The sequence below is a fragment of the Paramacrobiotus metropolitanus genome, unplaced genomic scaffold (genome assembly GCF_019649055.1).
Source record: "Paramacrobiotus metropolitanus isolate TYO unplaced genomic scaffold, Prichtersi_v1.0 Parri_scaffold0000006, whole genome shotgun sequence".
NCBI classification, from domain to species: Eukaryota; Metazoa; Tardigrada; class Eutardigrada; order Parachela; family Macrobiotidae; genus Paramacrobiotus; species Paramacrobiotus metropolitanus.
In genome coordinates this window covers 403,873-418,057 of record NW_026570226.1, presented here as the reverse complement: position 1 = coordinate 418,057, position 14,185 = coordinate 403,873, and the positions used below count along the sequence as shown (strand labels likewise).

The following is a 14,185-nucleotide window of genomic DNA, read 5'->3' as shown; positions in this document are numbered from 1 at the left end:
TAACTGCTTTTGTCTTTCAGATGCTTGATCATACTTCGTGTACGATTGTTAATAAAAATTATAATCGTCACTTTAATTTTAGTTCTTTTTTCTGACCCTCTATTGTAGTACCTAAACCTAGTTATACAATACAAACTAACTGTGTGGCAAATCATCAATTAAGTACACGAGTATTCATCTCCGGCATGTACATCTAGCAGCTGAGTAGTCAAACTCCGGCGACCACCGGCATTTCCAAATCTGCGTAAAATCTTCTAAGTTCTTATCGATTTAATAATAGCCTAAAAAAGTGGTGGTTATTCAAACTTTCAAACTTTTTTACAACGTAATTCTGGCAAATTAAGTTGTAAAGAATGCGTTACATTAGTCAAGACAAATGCCAGCATTCCAATTTTCATTGGCATGAAATTACGAATTCACTGCGATGACAATTATTATCCAGTAATATCAACCATGTCGAAAACTGAACATCTGTAACAAACTCAATACAGTGAGTGGCAACTCACGCATAAAACGGTTAGATCATCTTTCGCAACAGAACATTCACTTTCTCTTCACGATTACCGAAATCCCCACCCGAAACAAAATGAGCATTCTTTTTCCGCCAACCACCAGAGGGATTGTTCAGTTTGAACGGCCAGAGAAAGTTCGTTACCTCTTTGAAGGCAGGACCGACTGTGAAGACTTCATGAATAATGTCCTCGGTACAGAGAATATTCTGCTGTCCCAGAGTCTTCTCGATAAGACTGTTATCGTTCAGCGGCGTTCGCTTTCCTTGAATCTTGGCAAATCCTCGTTTGTACACGAGATCCTTGACGGTCTTCAGGTTGGGATATCCCCATGTGATGTACGGATCGGCCAAGCGCAGCATGCTCAGTGTGGCTTTATTCAATTTCACAAAAACTCCACTGTTGATTTGGCGAAGGCGAAAGAGTTGTAAGACTTTCCGTGGCTTGGGACTGATACCGTTGATTCCTTTTATGCGTACCACGAATGCCAGCTTCGTTTCGTCGGGTACGAAGAAGTTTTGTGCAGTGCTGGCTTGGCGCTTTAGTCTAACTTCATCTCGCTCCTTAGCGCGGTACTCCTTGATGTACTGCTCCGGGCGCTTAAAAATGATTCTCCGCTTGTTCTGCGCTGACTGACGCTTTTTGATCTGGGACCGAACAGATTTCGCATGCGCTGCAGCTGCGTGTCTTCGTTTCTTGAGCACGGTTTCCGGTGTCATGGGAAGACGGGTCTTCGTCGATGGATCAGCCATGACTGAATCACTGATTCCAGATCTGGCGTGGAAAGAAAACAAACGCGTTTATATCCCGAGCTGATTAATTTTACGCATATAGCTCACATGCAAGAAAAAATGCAGTGTATGTTCGTACGTACTACGTACCAATACACATGAAGATTAAGGAAATCAGGGAAAAGTACAAATTCAAAAACGCTCCAAAACTGCAAACAGGTTTCGGGAGAGTCGAAATCGGTAAGTCGTAGGCTCGGACTCAGTCCTTAGCGCGAAGCTCGGACTCGGAGCGGCGGAGGGCTTGTTCAAACTCCCACCCAACCATTCGCTACCGCGGAGGTATCCTTAGGGCGGCTGGTACTGAGTCTGTGCATGTTGCTTGTCGTGGCTTGGGGCATCACCTGACGCGTAAACCCTTACTACTTACGCTTCGTACGTTCATAGTCATACGCAACTTGAACGAAGTCGGGATTTTAGTCCCCGTCATATCATGTACCCGTGTTTGTATCGTGGTCCGTGGGTACAAATAAATAAAGTGGATTTTCTCATTTTGATTTTTGTATATTATTATTGTGGGTAATTTGTAAATTAGTTGTTCGATTTTCTAAGGGATATGCGTAAGAAATAAAAGTTCTTCGAAATCTATCCTACTACGAAGGGAGGATCTTCAACATTATCGATCGACAATTTGGCGTTATGGCGCATATTGCTAAAACCACTGCTGGTATGATGAACACGTCCTAATAATTAGGTTTAATTCCATCTGTAGAAGTAGTTTTGGAATTTATCATTTATGCAGGAATTTACTTCGTGAGATTAAATTTTGTTTAAAGTTTCTGTCCTGCGCTGTATTCCAGATCTGGAGGCCCAGATGGAGGCCATGCGCAAGAAGGGTGCAGAGAACCGTCTTGAGGATGGTCGATTTGTTGGATTGGGAGAGGAAGGGGTGTTCGACGAAGATATCTACTCAGCTCCAGCAAAGAAAGGGAAATTTGAAGGATATGTTACGTCGATTGGTGGGCAAGAAGAGGAAGATGACGACGAGGAAGAGATGCGACCTGGTCTGGGAAGGCAAGCCGCATACAAAGTGGCCCAGACAGCCATCCGAGAGACAGCAGCCTCTGGACAGGTATGTCATGCGCAGACCTGTGACTTTTGGTCAGAAAATATGAATGGTTACGGAATATAAGCTGGCTGTAAAAATTGGTACTTCCCGAACAGAACAAACTCCTCAGCCTTAACAGTGTCTCTTTAATTTGTTTCCAGAAAAATCAATGAGCGCGTAGGCGGCTACTTACAAATTAGTTTATTATTGTTTGCTTTTACGCATTCGCGTTACATAACACAACTTCATGCCACAGAATGGATTGCTACTAACGTGGGTTTTCGAACGATGATAATTATCTTCTCTGTATATTGTAGGATGTGGATCCTATGGCGGAGCATCGTCGAGCCAGAGTAATTGATCGCGAAAATGACTATCAGAAGCGTCGACAGCGTATTCAGTTGTCTCCAGATCGGCTTGATCCTTTTGCGGACGGTGAGTATGGTTGGCCTGTAACTGTAATTGTATTACTAGGTAAATTTTGTAGGATTAGTGGTAAATCGAACTGAAACAACCAAACCGCTTTTCAGTGCATGTAATTCAGTGCGAAACCGCTTAACGGTAATTTGGTGCTGTATTTCATTGGTACAAACAAATATCTATATTGTAAGCTTAGTGTCGTAAGTTACTGTGTACTGTAACTATACCGTCCATGTGCACTGAATATTACAAGAAGATAAAAAACCCATCAGAAATACAATCATTCAACCTACCTGCGGGTCCACAGAACGTACCTACAGAAAAACGGTAACATAAATCTTGAATAAAAATAATTATTATTAATAGTCTTTAATTCGTACTCGTACATATATTGTTGGTCGCCGTTTGTGTTGTCGAAGTTCAGTAGCTATTAAGTTAAATCATACCTGGTGAGCGAACTGTGGTGGACAGATTCATTTGTAGAACGGAAATCGTTGAAGCAAAAATTGCATTCCCTGGGATGAGCCGTGATCACCGCTCCGAGATTACTGCGCTTCGCTTGTACGCAGGCTTTCGTGTAGGCTCGGATTCAGGCTATCATAGTTTCCCAAATAAAACTGATATGTCCAGATTCTTTACAGATACTCCTTTGCAATATCCACGGACTTAGCCGGCGAGTTGGAACGATGGGTAATACGGGATGTGTCGAGTTGCAGCATATCTCGCACATGCTGCGTAATTATTTATGAAGTGACAAGTTTTTCATGCTTAATTGCAGCCATGAATCTGTCTCGCCATCAGTTTTGTAGATATAGCGTATAGGTTCCTAGATTTTGCATAGTATTTTCGATTTATAAATGTTTAATGACTGGATATGGTTTCAGGTGGGAAAACTCCGGATGTGGCTTCCAGAACTTTCTCCCATGTTATGCGAGAACAGGGCGTGAAAAGGGATACACAAGAAGTTCGCCAACAATTGGCCGAGAAAGCGAAGGCTGGTGAGCTGCACTCGGTGGGCAATGGAGAAGCTAAACCAGCAGCGAAAAAGCGAGCGAGATGGGATGTCGCTACACCGGATGTCACTGCCGTCGCCAGCGTTTCTGGGAGCGAAGCCACCCCTCTTCAACCACCAAAATGGGACTCTACGCCCTCCCATGTCCCGGCTGGGTCGTCCACCCCATCTGCCCCTTCTGGTGTTGCCCACTGGGCTGCCACTCCAGTTGCAGCCGCCGCACCGGCCCTGAAACGCAATCGTTGGGATGAAACGCCGCGCGCCACGAGTGGTGCCGAAACACCAGCGGCTGCTGGGTGGGCGGAAACTCCTCGAGCTGATCGAACTCCCGGTGGCGGTCAGGAAACTCCCAGTGTATCTAAACGGAAGTCGCGTTGGGATGAAACGCCGCAGGCCACACCGTCGGCTATGACACCCATGATGACTCCCAACATGACGATGGCGACGCCGTTCGGCGTGAAGGCCATGGGAATGGCGACACCGACTCCGGGACATTTGATGAATATGACCCCCGAACAGATCCAGGCCTTCCGGTTCGAAAAGGAAATGGACGACCGTAATCGCTATCTCACTGATGAGGAGCTGGATGCGCTGTTTCCGCCGGGATACAAAGTCCTGCCTGCCCCGGCCGGTTATCAGCCGATTCGGACTCCAACCAGGAAACTGCTGGCAACACCAACGCCCATGTCGGGAGTCGGAGGATTCTTTATGCAGACCGAAGCTGCTGCTAGTAGTAACAAGAATATTTTGAATGCGCAACCACAGGATCCAGAATTACCTATGTTGAAACCGGAAGACACGCAGTATTTTGATAAATTGCTCCAGGAAGTGGATGAAGAGAATCTATCACCGGAGGAACAAAAGGAACGTCAGATTATGAAATTGCTTCTAAAAATCAAGAACGGCACGCCGCCTATGAGAAAATCCGCTATGCGTCAAATTACCGATAAAGCGCGCACCTTCGGGGCAGGAGCGCTTTTCAATCAGATTTTGCCGCTTCTGATGTCTCCGACTCTAGAAGATCAGGAGCGCCATTTGCTGGTAAAAGTTATTGATCGCGTTTTGTACAAGCTCGATGATATGGTCCGGCCGTATGTTCATAAAATTCTGGTCGTCATTGAACCGCTGTTAATTGATGAGGATTATTATGCTCGCGTCGAAGGGCGAGAAATTATTTCGAACTTGGCCAAAGCGGCTGGACTGGCCACGATGATTTCGGTTATGCGTCCAGATATTGATAACATCGATGAATACGTCCGTAACACGACAGCTCGGGCTTTTGCCGTTGTTGCATCAGCGCTTGGTATTCCTTCGTTAATTCCTTTCCTGAAAGCAGTGTGTAAGAGCAAGAAGTCATGGCAGGCACGGCACACTGGTATCAAGATTGTCCAGCAGATCTCCATTCTGATGGGTTGTGCGGTATTGCCCCATTTGCGAAGTTTGGTCGAGATCATCGAACACGGATTGGAGGATGAGCAGCAAAAAGTACGAACTATCACTGCGTTATCCCTGGCAGCGTTGGCTGAGTCCGCTGCGCCATACGGTATCGAATCGTTCGACAGCGTGTTGAAACCACTGTGGCAGGGTATCCGAACGCATCGCGGAAAAGGTTTGGCGGCATTCTTGAAAGCCATTGGGTTCCTCATTCCTCTTATGGACGCCGAATATGCTAGTTACTATACTCGTGAAGTGATGATTATTTTGATTCGAGAATTTTCGTCTCCCGATGAGGAAATGAAGAAAATTGTATTAAAAGTCGTCAAGCAGTGCTGTGGCACGGAAGGTGTGGAAGCTCAGTACATTCGCGATGAAATCCTGCCGCATTTTTTCAGGGCATTCTGGAATCATCGAATGGCATTGGATAAGCGAAATTACAAGCAGCTTGTCGAGACGACGGTAGAAATTGCCAATAAAGTCGGTGCGTCGACAATCATTGCGAAAGTGGTGGATGATTTGAAGGATGAAAATGAACAATACCGCAAAATGGTGATGGAAACCATTGAGAAAGTTCTGGAAGCGTTGGGCTCCGCGGATATTGATAACCGTCTGGAAGAGCAGCTGATTGATGGCATATTGTATGCTTTTCAAGAGCAGACAACAGAAGATGTGGTGATGCTTAGCGGTTTTGGTATGGTTGTTAATTCACTGGGAAAGCGCTGCAAGCCATATTTGCCGCAAATTTGTGGTACCATCTTGTGGCGTTTAAACAACAAGGCAGCCAAAGTGCGACAGCAGGCGGCAGATTTAATTTCAAAGGTAAGCAGTGCTTGCTTTCTTCCATAATTCCATTTGAAGTCTTGCGTGTTTGCATACTCATAAAATTATCTGATACTGAACAATTTTTTATAATATGTATTTTAGGTTGCCGGGGTCATGAAAACTTGCAACGAAGAAAAGTTGATGGGTCATCTGGGTGTTGTTTTATATGAATATTTGGGTGAAGAATATCCCGAAGTATTGGGTAGTATTTTGGGCGCCCTGAAGGGTATTGTAAATGTAATTGGAATGACCAAGATGACTCCGCCCATAAAGGATCTACTGCCACGATTGACCCCCATTTTGAAGAATCGTCACGAAAAGGTCCAAGAGAACTGTATTGATCTCGTGGGACGTATTGCCGATCGAGGAGCTGAATATGTCAGTGCCCGGGAGTGGATGCGGATCTGCTTCGAATTACTGGAGCTGCTGAAAGCTCACAAGAAGGCCATTCGGCGAGCTACTGTCAACACGTTTGGATACATCGCAAAGGCCATTGGACCGCATGATGTACTCGCAACTTTGTTGAACAACCTGAAGGTTCAGGAACGTCAGAATCGTGTCTGTACAACCGTGGCTATTGCCATCGTGGCGGAAACGTGCTCCCCGTTTACTGTGTTGCCTGCGTTAATGAATGAGTATCGTGTACCGGAGCTTAACGTGCAGAATGGTGTTTTGAAGGCATTGTCTTTCATGTTTGAATACATTGGTGAAATGGGGAAGGACTACATTTATGCTGTTACGCCGCTTTTGGAGGATGCACTTATGGACAGGTAAGTCTTTGCGCTTGTACAGAGCACAGCAAAAGCTTGCTGGGAAGCCGAGAACGGGAAAATGGTTTGTCATTATTTTTTAACCTTTTTGTTCGGTGTACCTGGTGTTTGTTTTGTTCAGCTGTATGTATTGTTCGTATTCCTTGCTGAATTGTGTGCTATTGTTTAGAATAGCATTACGGTTGTTAGTTGAAACGCCTATTTAATAATAGTATTTAATTACGCCTGTTTAATAGTAGTGATTGTAGCGTGTTCTTGTCTAATCTGGTGTGAAATTTTTACAGAGATCTGGTGCACCGACAGACCGCCTGTTCAGCAGTTGGACACATGGCTTTGGGAGTTTATGGTTTTGGTTGTGAGGATGCGTTGAACCATTTGTTGAATTTGGTATGGCCGAATATCTTCGAAACATCCCCGCATATGGCGCAAGCTTTTATGGCTGCCGTGGAAGGCATGCGTGTATCACTGGGTCCACTCCGTCTGCTTCAGTACGTGCTGCAGGGGCTGTTTCATCCTGCTCGTCGTGTCCGGGAAAACTATTGGCGTGTTTACAACACGCTTTACATCGGAGCACAAGACGCTATGGTCGCCGCGTATCCTAAGGTTCCGAACGATGGTAACAGTGTGTATGAACGGTGCGAGCTGGATTATGTGTTATAGCACTTTTTTCATAAATTGTCTTGTGGCATTTTGCATCACTAAAAATTTCAGTTTTAATGTGTGCTTCTTATTTCTACATCGGATCGGAAATTCTTTATTGAGTTAATCAACGTTTTACCGATATTATGAACAGTTCATTCCTTGCTTTTCGTTGACCATGAATAAAATGCGCTCGATCTACAGATAACCAGTCACACTTTCCATCTTCTGTTTGGTGCGAATAACAATCAATGTCTCGCCCAATCACTCAATTTACTAAACTGGGAACATGCTGAACGTTTCACAACAACACATATACATCCGGACTCATCCACCTTCTTTAAAATAAAAATATTGTAGAAGCTGATTCGTTTTATGTAAACATGATACAAGGGCTTTCCATATCCTAATCAAAAAAGATACAAGCACATTACGGCTAAAGATTATTTCTACATCAATCAATACTGCAAAAATGATTTTTCAAGCGCGCCTGCTGTAGGCAGTGTAGGGTGATCGTGATCTGCTTCGAGACCGTCGTGTATCAGGTGAGCGGCGTCGGCGAGGCGAACGGGATGGTGGCTCTCGGCGTGCAGTTCTGGAAGGAGACTTGCTACGAGTACGTGACCGTCTGGAATGACCATGGACCGGCTTATCAGAATCGCGATGACGAAAACTCTGCAACGAAAAAATATTTCACCGTTCGGTTCTTGGTCATGAATGCGACACTGCAACAAAAAGCATTGCACGAGGCCGGGAACTGGAAACAGAATTATGTGCATGGCTTATTCAACACATGTCAGATTTTTCTCTAAATATTTAACTATGTTGGTTAACAGAAAGCATTCTATCTTCCATGTCGGGCTGATAATACTGTCCTATGAAACAGAATACTTTACAACACACTGGTCACTCACACAAAAAAAGTTGGACCTTCTACCAGTATTTATAAAGCTCTAATAAAGAACAGCTTTAATCTTCTAAATTCTCGGACAATGCTGAAATTCAGACCAGACGACACTGTAAGTTAAACACATGACGCCTGCAGATACTGCGCGTGCTAATGTTAAAAAAATTCTTAAGAACTTGGCGCAGTTACGTTTTCTCTTTTGAGTTGAAAATGCGGTGTTTGGCACTACCCGCTGTGAGTGTCCCTAAAACTGCAACAAGAACACTGCAACTTACCTCAGACACCCTGCGACCATCACGATCTTTGCGATTTGCAGTGTCGTGTTCATCATATGGCCTTCGACTATCTACTCTACCGCTTGAGGTTGGCCGATCATCATCCGAAGAATCCGAACTGTCAACCCTGTCCTTTCTCTTTTTCCGGTCCACATTGTGTTTGTCGCTCTTATTACTGCCAGGGCTTTTTCCATCACCTATCGCCCAAAAACCACGTAAAAGTGAGCAGTTACAACCTGTAAAACTTCACATAAAACGTATTTATTGTTACAAAATCTGCTAACCTCTTTTACGATTGCTCTTTTCCAATTTTTCCAGCTTCCGTAAAAGCTTCTTTTTCTGCTTTTTTGTAAGCGATTTCAAAAATTCAATTTCAGCACTTTCCTCGTCCTCGCTCTCCACATAAATCTGATTTTTAGCCTGCAGGTCGTTTCTTCTCCATCCAACAACGGAATCTTTCAATTTGTACCCTTCTTCTGCCATCTTTTCCATGAGCTCGGCAGGTGTTGCAGTGGCAGCTGTAAAATCATACACAATCAATGCAATCCTCCGAAAATCTTAGAAATCAGCCCTACCATCTTTCCCCGAAGCCCCATTCTGCCTCCGTTTTTCCTCGGGCACCACCGGTGCGCTGTTGAATAACGGGCACTCTCTGTCAGTGTTGATGTGACCCCATTTGTGGCATTTGATACAGCGGACATTTCGCACAGCGATACCAAATGGCTGATCGCGGACATCTTCCTTCCCCACAGCGAAGCTGTGTCGAAAAACAACACCACCATTAATTCAACAAACTATTACGCAGCATTTCGAGCTTTCGACATCAGAGACGGCGACAGTAACGTTAACCAATCCCAAAAACTAGATTTCAACGAAGCTGAAAACAACAAAATATAATAATAATATTCTGACATATTAATCGATAGGATAATAATGGATAATTCACAAAACTCCCAAACTGACAAATTAGTTTTAAAACGAGCATTATTGATTATTGTTTTTAAAGCTTATTTATCGTATACTTCTGCCAAACTGCTCTACAAAGTTTCTTATAATATTAATTATTATCAAATATCTGACCCAAAAAATTTTAGAACGTTTCGGAAACGTCGCTAAAAACAACATCCAGCGAGGTCTGGTTTACCTTTCACGAGGAGCATGGTATTTTCTTTGCCATTCAAACTTCACTTCTGGCTCATTCAAGTCTCGCTCTTCATCTCTTTTTGCACCGGGAGGTAATTCATACATAAAGTTAATACCCAGCTTGAGTTTTTCGTCGTTACTAATCAGCGCACGATTGTTGTATAATTCCTGTTCGCGTTCGTATTGTTTCCTTAATTCGTCCTGTTTCGTCTTCTCCGCTTCTTTCTGCTGTTCTGCCATCCAAACCTAAATGTAATGCAAAAGTAAGATTATCAATTATTCTCAACAAACTGAAGCCAAAACTGAAGAAGCCCTGACGAAAGTGCCATAAGTAACTGCCATTATTTTCTCAACATCTTACCCTTTTTACGTTGTCCAAATTCGAAGGATGGAAGAACTTCTTGGACATATAATTATTGAACCCCTTTCCCATTTTGGCGCTGATGGGTGATAAATCAAAACTTCGTTCACCTGAACCAAAGAAAAGGACTCAGAGCAACAAACTGCAAAAACAGAAAAAAAAAACAGAAAAACCACGGATATCAGTGATAAATTTCAGCTTTCAAGTCCAAGACTAAAAGGATGCAGATTGCAGATTTACATAACTACGTTACTACGAGTAGAGCCCTGCAACGTACTGGTAAATCCGAACCGCTCCGAATCCACTCCGATTTTCGGAGCGGATTGGACGGATTTGTTTTAAAAATATTCGGATCGGAGTGGTTTCGGAGTTTAGGCTTGCCTGAATGGATCGGATTCGGATGTAATTATGACTCCGAATTATCCGAAATAAAATTATATTTCAACTAATTTTTATAGAATTTCCATAATTTTTAGGACAAAAAGCATCGTCAGCTTCGCGCTCCGCGCGAGGCTCCTTTGTGATTCGGTAAAGCACTAAACGTAACTACTTCTATTACGTTAACTTTAGTTACTCTGTACCCTTTGTTAGAGGCGAAGCTTGTTCAATCAAAGAAAGAAATCCGAATTACAACTTTTATGAGTTTTTTGTTGAGAACTAAAAGAGATGCCACTAACACGTGAAAGCAACAGCCAGAAACTGTGGTTTTTGCGATGGCAAAAAGATCAAAATTTTCGGAATTCGCAACTCGAAAACGCTCAGGTATGAGCAATCTATGGCTAAGACGACGGAAAATTTAAACTTAGATTACATAAAAATCAAATAAACGTTCCGAAGATTTTGAAAATTGAAACTTTTGATGATAACTTGGCTTGGATCTTTAATTGTTGCAGCGGATAGTATAGGTATTTTAGATTTTTCTGAAACGAGATAAAAAAAATATGACAAAAATTTTCGGAGCGGATCGGACTGGATTCGGATTTGTAAAAAACATTTACGGATCGGAGTGGTCGGAGTATGATTTTGAAAATTCGGAGTCGGACTGGGTTCGGAGAAAAATTTATTAGTTCGGATCGGGCTGGACGAAGTTTTCGACTCCGTTGCAGGGCACTAACTACGAGTACCATTTTTAAAAAAAATTTTGTTTTGGATATTTTTTTTCGTGCGCGCGTCGCCGTCGCGCAAACCTTGAGCGTTTAGTAGTAAAGTGTTAGGCGAAACGTGAACTTAAACACCACGCCGTCACTCTATCGGCGCCTATCCGTCGCCTCACATTTTGCCCTAGCACAGTACTTTTATTGTATTTATTTTTCGGATTGCAGAATCCTTAATCTTTTGATTCTTTTCAAGCATTTTATAATAATATTTATTTTGCACTCAATTTGCAGTTTTTGCAGTTCCAGCTTTCGGTGTTGCATTATTTCCCACTACTGTAGTATAACGATTTTTACTTGCGCATTACCAGTTCATGACTAGAAGTACTGTTTAGCCCTGCAGTCTTTGCACTATCATCCTGTTTCTGATACCGCATTGTTACATTATGCAGTAATCTTTCTTCGCAATACGTTCCCTTTGTGATGACATCGCCGTATCGCTTTGGGTGATCGTAACTCGGAAAAGTCTCCTTGTTTGTCGTGCTCCACTGTTCCTGATCGAAAACTCAGGGACTATGCTACATATCTCCTTCGCTCGTACGAAATCTCGCCAGTTTTTGGAGAAAGCAGAAAAAGTGCTGACGAAATTAAGGATGTTCCACACCGAAATTACGGCAAACGAGCCACGAAATGATGTAGGTAAAGTCAGTCTTATACAAGTCTGTTAGTGTTGTACTTGTAACTTGTGTATAAAACTGGGACTTTTTAATTTGTGGAATTTTATTGATGGTGAGTTGGAAGTCCATTGGAGCTGTGAGATAAATAGGGAAATTATTTTCCAAAATCCTTCCTTTAGGTTTCGGCCACTGCTGTTGTAACGGAAATGCTGGATATTTCACCAACTGTGAAGAAAGTTGTTCTTCGGGTAGACGAACCTAAATTCACCTTTAAATCCGGACAATGGTGCGCGCCCCGGCTTCTTTTGTCCAATTACGCGCACTTTTTGTTTACATGAAGATTTTAAACAGGGTGGACTTCACGATTTCGGGAGTGGACATTGTCGGAGGCTTCTCGATTTGCTCTACCCCGAAACTCCTCCGTGAACAGCGATTACTTGAGCTGGCCGTGAAAAAATCAAAGCACCCTCCGGTGGCTTGGGTGCACGATAAAGTTGGTGGGCATTTGAGACGATAATCATGCGTAGCGTCCTTATATACGCTTCTGCACGGGTAGTGTCGGGTCGGATCGACGGTGCAGATCCAAGCCGGCGGAGAATTCTTTTACGATCCGCGACCATCCGATCCGCCCAAGGATCTCTTGCTGCTGGCCGGTGGAGTGGGAATCAATCCTGTCCGATCGATAATACTTCACGATAAAGATTTATATGACGATCATTATGCAAAATCTTTTGGACATTGTCCTGGGCATGCAACGTTGTTGTATTGCGCCAAAAGCCCGTCCGAGCTTTTGTTCAAGGTTTGGACTTTGGAGTACTTATTTTTAGACTGTGCTGTTGTTTCACCTTTGTTTGTTTACGGTTCGGTCTGATGGCATATGCATTGCAAATATTGCATTTAATACATTAGTAGATTTTGCTTTGCAGGATGATTTTATGAGGATTTCGGACGACATCAATTTCCAGTGTGTTTTATTTGCCTCTCAGTTCAAGAACGTCAGTGATGTCGGCTCGAAATTTACAATTCACCGTAAGTTAGATTTTTATATTCTATGAAGTAACTTTTATTTTTCTGCGACTGTAGGTATTTGATTTCGTTAGAGATTGTTCAGTGACAGCATTGTTTGGAATTATTACCTAATTTATAAAATATGAAATGCCGCACATTGAAATTTTCGAGATTATTCTTTGTCAGTATCTTTTCGGTCATTTTACGATCCTTTTGGTAGTATCCGTCAGCATTCTGTGACCATAAGCCGTAACGAATACGTTTATTGTCGGCAGCGCATTTCTCCAGAAAACGAAATCCCACCTCCGTAACCCTGCCAAAATATGACACGAAGAAGTGTTGTAGCCCCTTTGGGCTGATAATAGATACTTATTCTATTGTTAATGCTGAATTGCTGACTAATGCGCGTGGATTACGCACGTCGCATGGTTTTCCATCATTGAATAGTCGAAATCTTTAGTTTGTTCGTATGGCTGTCTTATGGGGGGTAATGAGAATTTCCCGTCACTTCGGCATAGGTACTGTATTCTTTTGTAGCTGGTCGAATAACTGCGTTGGATATCTTAAGCACTGTCACAGCAAAGAAGGGCGGCAAATCATGGTTGGATATAAAACGCGTCATGTGCTACATTTGCGGGCCAAGGGAAATGGTGACGAGTTTAGTTCCTGCTCTCAAGGTGCGTACAGAAAGTGGAACATTATAGAATGTCCAGAAAGTTGCGATTTATGCTTGCATTATACTTGTATCATTGTATATCGAGACTTATTAGTAGCTGATACGAAACCTGTAACTTGTAAGTATTCTGTATATGATTGTGTATCATCATGTGAAGCGTGCAGGTTCGGATATGAAAAGTAAGTTTTTGCAACAGGAATGCGGAATTTCCGATGAGCAAATTGCCTATGAGGCATGGACTGTGACGCCACCACCGTCCCCCGCATCCATTAGTAAAAATGCGGTGTAAGAATTGGTGTACAGTATTTTGCGGTGGCAGTGCTGGTATTGTGATTGAGTACCATTGGGCCCGGCCGCCTGGGCCTTATTATTTATTAATATGATATTGTCGGCAGATTTTAACAAAATGCTTCCCTTAGTCTGTTCACCTGATAGTGGATACTGAAACTTTTTTGTTATCTTGGCAGTAGAGAGCGAAGATGCTAGTCATGACGTTGATGCTGTGCTATTCTGCAACTTGCCACTCTTTTCGGGATCGTGATCGATAAAATAAAAATGGTTTTTCAAACTGCTGAAAACGGAAAAAGGTTTTATGTTGA

General features: G+C 43.0%; 4 protein-coding genes across 8 annotated transcripts; 2 read left to right on the top strand and 2 right to left on the bottom strand.

Moving 5' to 3' along the window:
* Positions 1-289: 289 nt before the first annotated feature.
* On the bottom strand, positions 290-1,450 carry LOC129581775 (60S ribosomal protein L7-like). Its single transcript, XM_055473006.1, has 2 exons — positions 1,391-1,450; positions 290-1,283 (listed from the first exon to the last, which is right to left on the bottom strand). Exon 2 carries the CDS (start codon positions 1,259-1,261, stop codon positions 518-520), a length of 744 nt encoding a protein of 247 aa, XP_055328981.1. The 5' UTR covers positions 1,262-1,283; positions 1,391-1,450; the 3' UTR covers positions 290-517.
* A 272-nt stretch (positions 1,451-1,722) lies between these two features.
* Positions 1,723-7,653, top strand: LOC129582067 (splicing factor 3B subunit 1-like). Of its 2 annotated transcripts, none has more exons than XM_055473461.1 (6): positions 1,723-1,964; positions 2,098-2,369; positions 2,663-2,780; positions 3,650-6,033; positions 6,139-6,806; positions 7,091-7,653. In XM_055473461.1, the coding sequence occupies exons 1-6, from the start codon at positions 1,937-1,939 to the stop codon at positions 7,464-7,466; spliced, it is 3,846 nt and encodes a 1,281-aa protein (XP_055329436.1). In that variant the 5' UTR covers positions 1,723-1,936; the 3' UTR covers positions 7,467-7,653. The 2 variants fall into 2 exon arrangements, with proteins under 2 accessions (XP_055329436.1, XP_055329437.1); XM_055473462.1 differs by lacking the exons at positions 1,723-1,964; positions 2,098-2,369 and adding exons at positions 3,249-3,342; positions 3,407-3,455 and having other exon boundaries at positions 2,664-2,780.
* Positions 7,528-11,108, bottom strand: LOC129582068 (corepressor interacting with RBPJ 1-like). Of its 3 annotated transcripts, none has more exons than XM_055473466.1 (7): positions 10,713-11,108; positions 10,132-10,241; positions 9,772-10,016; positions 9,203-9,384; positions 8,912-9,145; positions 8,628-8,824; positions 7,528-8,120 (listed from the first exon to the last, which is right to left on the bottom strand). In XM_055473466.1, exons 2-7 carry the CDS (start codon positions 10,201-10,203, stop codon positions 7,926-7,928), a joined length of 1,125 nt encoding a protein of 374 aa, XP_055329441.1. In that variant the 5' UTR covers positions 10,204-10,241; positions 10,713-11,108; the 3' UTR covers positions 7,528-7,925. The 3 variants fall into 3 exon arrangements, with proteins under 3 accessions (XP_055329441.1, XP_055329440.1, XP_055329439.1); XM_055473465.1 differs by lacking the exon at positions 10,713-11,108 and adding an exon at positions 10,409-10,671; XM_055473464.1 differs by lacking the exon at positions 10,713-11,108 and having other exon boundaries at positions 10,132-10,273.
* Positions 11,109-11,237: 129 nt separating this feature from the next.
* On the top strand, positions 11,238-14,166 carry LOC129582069 (oxidoreductase NAD-binding domain-containing protein 1-like). 2 transcript variants are annotated; one of them, XM_055473468.1, is made up of 7 exons: positions 11,238-11,924; positions 12,082-12,188; positions 12,254-12,395; positions 12,459-12,701; positions 12,829-12,931; positions 13,448-13,587; positions 13,783-14,166. In XM_055473468.1, exons 2-7 carry the CDS (start codon positions 12,109-12,111, stop codon positions 13,873-13,875), a joined length of 801 nt encoding a protein of 266 aa, XP_055329443.1. In that variant the 5' UTR covers positions 11,238-11,924; positions 12,082-12,108; the 3' UTR covers positions 13,876-14,166. The 2 variants fall into 2 exon arrangements, with proteins under 2 accessions (XP_055329443.1, XP_055329442.1); XM_055473467.1 differs by having other exon boundaries at positions 11,241-11,920; positions 13,783-14,164.
* Positions 14,167-14,185: the final 19 nt, after the last annotated feature.

Bases quoted from the DNA above. Each gene is read 5' to 3' on its own strand.
- LOC129581775 (XM_055473006.1), bottom strand. From the start codon at position 1,261: ATGGCTGATCCATCGACGAAGACCCGTCTTCCCATGACACCGGAAACC.
- LOC129582067 (XM_055473461.1), top strand. From the start codon at position 1,937: ATGGCGCATATTGCTAAAACCACTGCTG. The intron at 6,034-6,138 runs GTAAGCAGTGCT...TATGTATTTTAG, and splicing joins CGGCAGATTTAATTTCAAAG to GTTGCCGGGGTCATGAAAAC. The intron at 6,807-7,090 runs GTAAGTCTTTGC...AAATTTTTACAG, and splicing joins GAGGATGCACTTATGGACAG to AGATCTGGTGCACCGACAGA.
- LOC129582068 (XM_055473466.1), bottom strand. From the start codon at position 10,203: ATGGGAAAGGGGTTCAATAATTATATGTCCAAGAAGTTCTTCCATCCT. The intron at 9,385-9,771 runs GTAAACCAGACC...TTTTCGACACAG, and splicing joins TACCATGCTCCTCGTGAAAG to CTTCGCTGTGGGGAAGGAAG. The intron at 8,825-8,911 runs GTTAGCAGATTT...TTTGGGCGATAG, and splicing joins AAAGAGCAATCGTAAAAGAG to GTGATGGAAAAAGCCCTGGC.
- LOC129582069 (XM_055473467.1), top strand. From the start codon at position 11,801: ATGCTACATATCTCCTTCGCTCGTACGAAATCTCGCCAGTTTTTGGAG. The intron at 12,702-12,828 runs GTTTGGACTTTG...TTTGCTTTGCAG, and splicing joins CGTCCGAGCTTTTGTTCAAG to GATGATTTTATGAGGATTTC. The intron at 13,588-13,782 runs GTGCGTACAGAA...TTTTTGCAACAG, and splicing joins GTTTAGTTCCTGCTCTCAAG to GAATGCGGAATTTCCGATGA.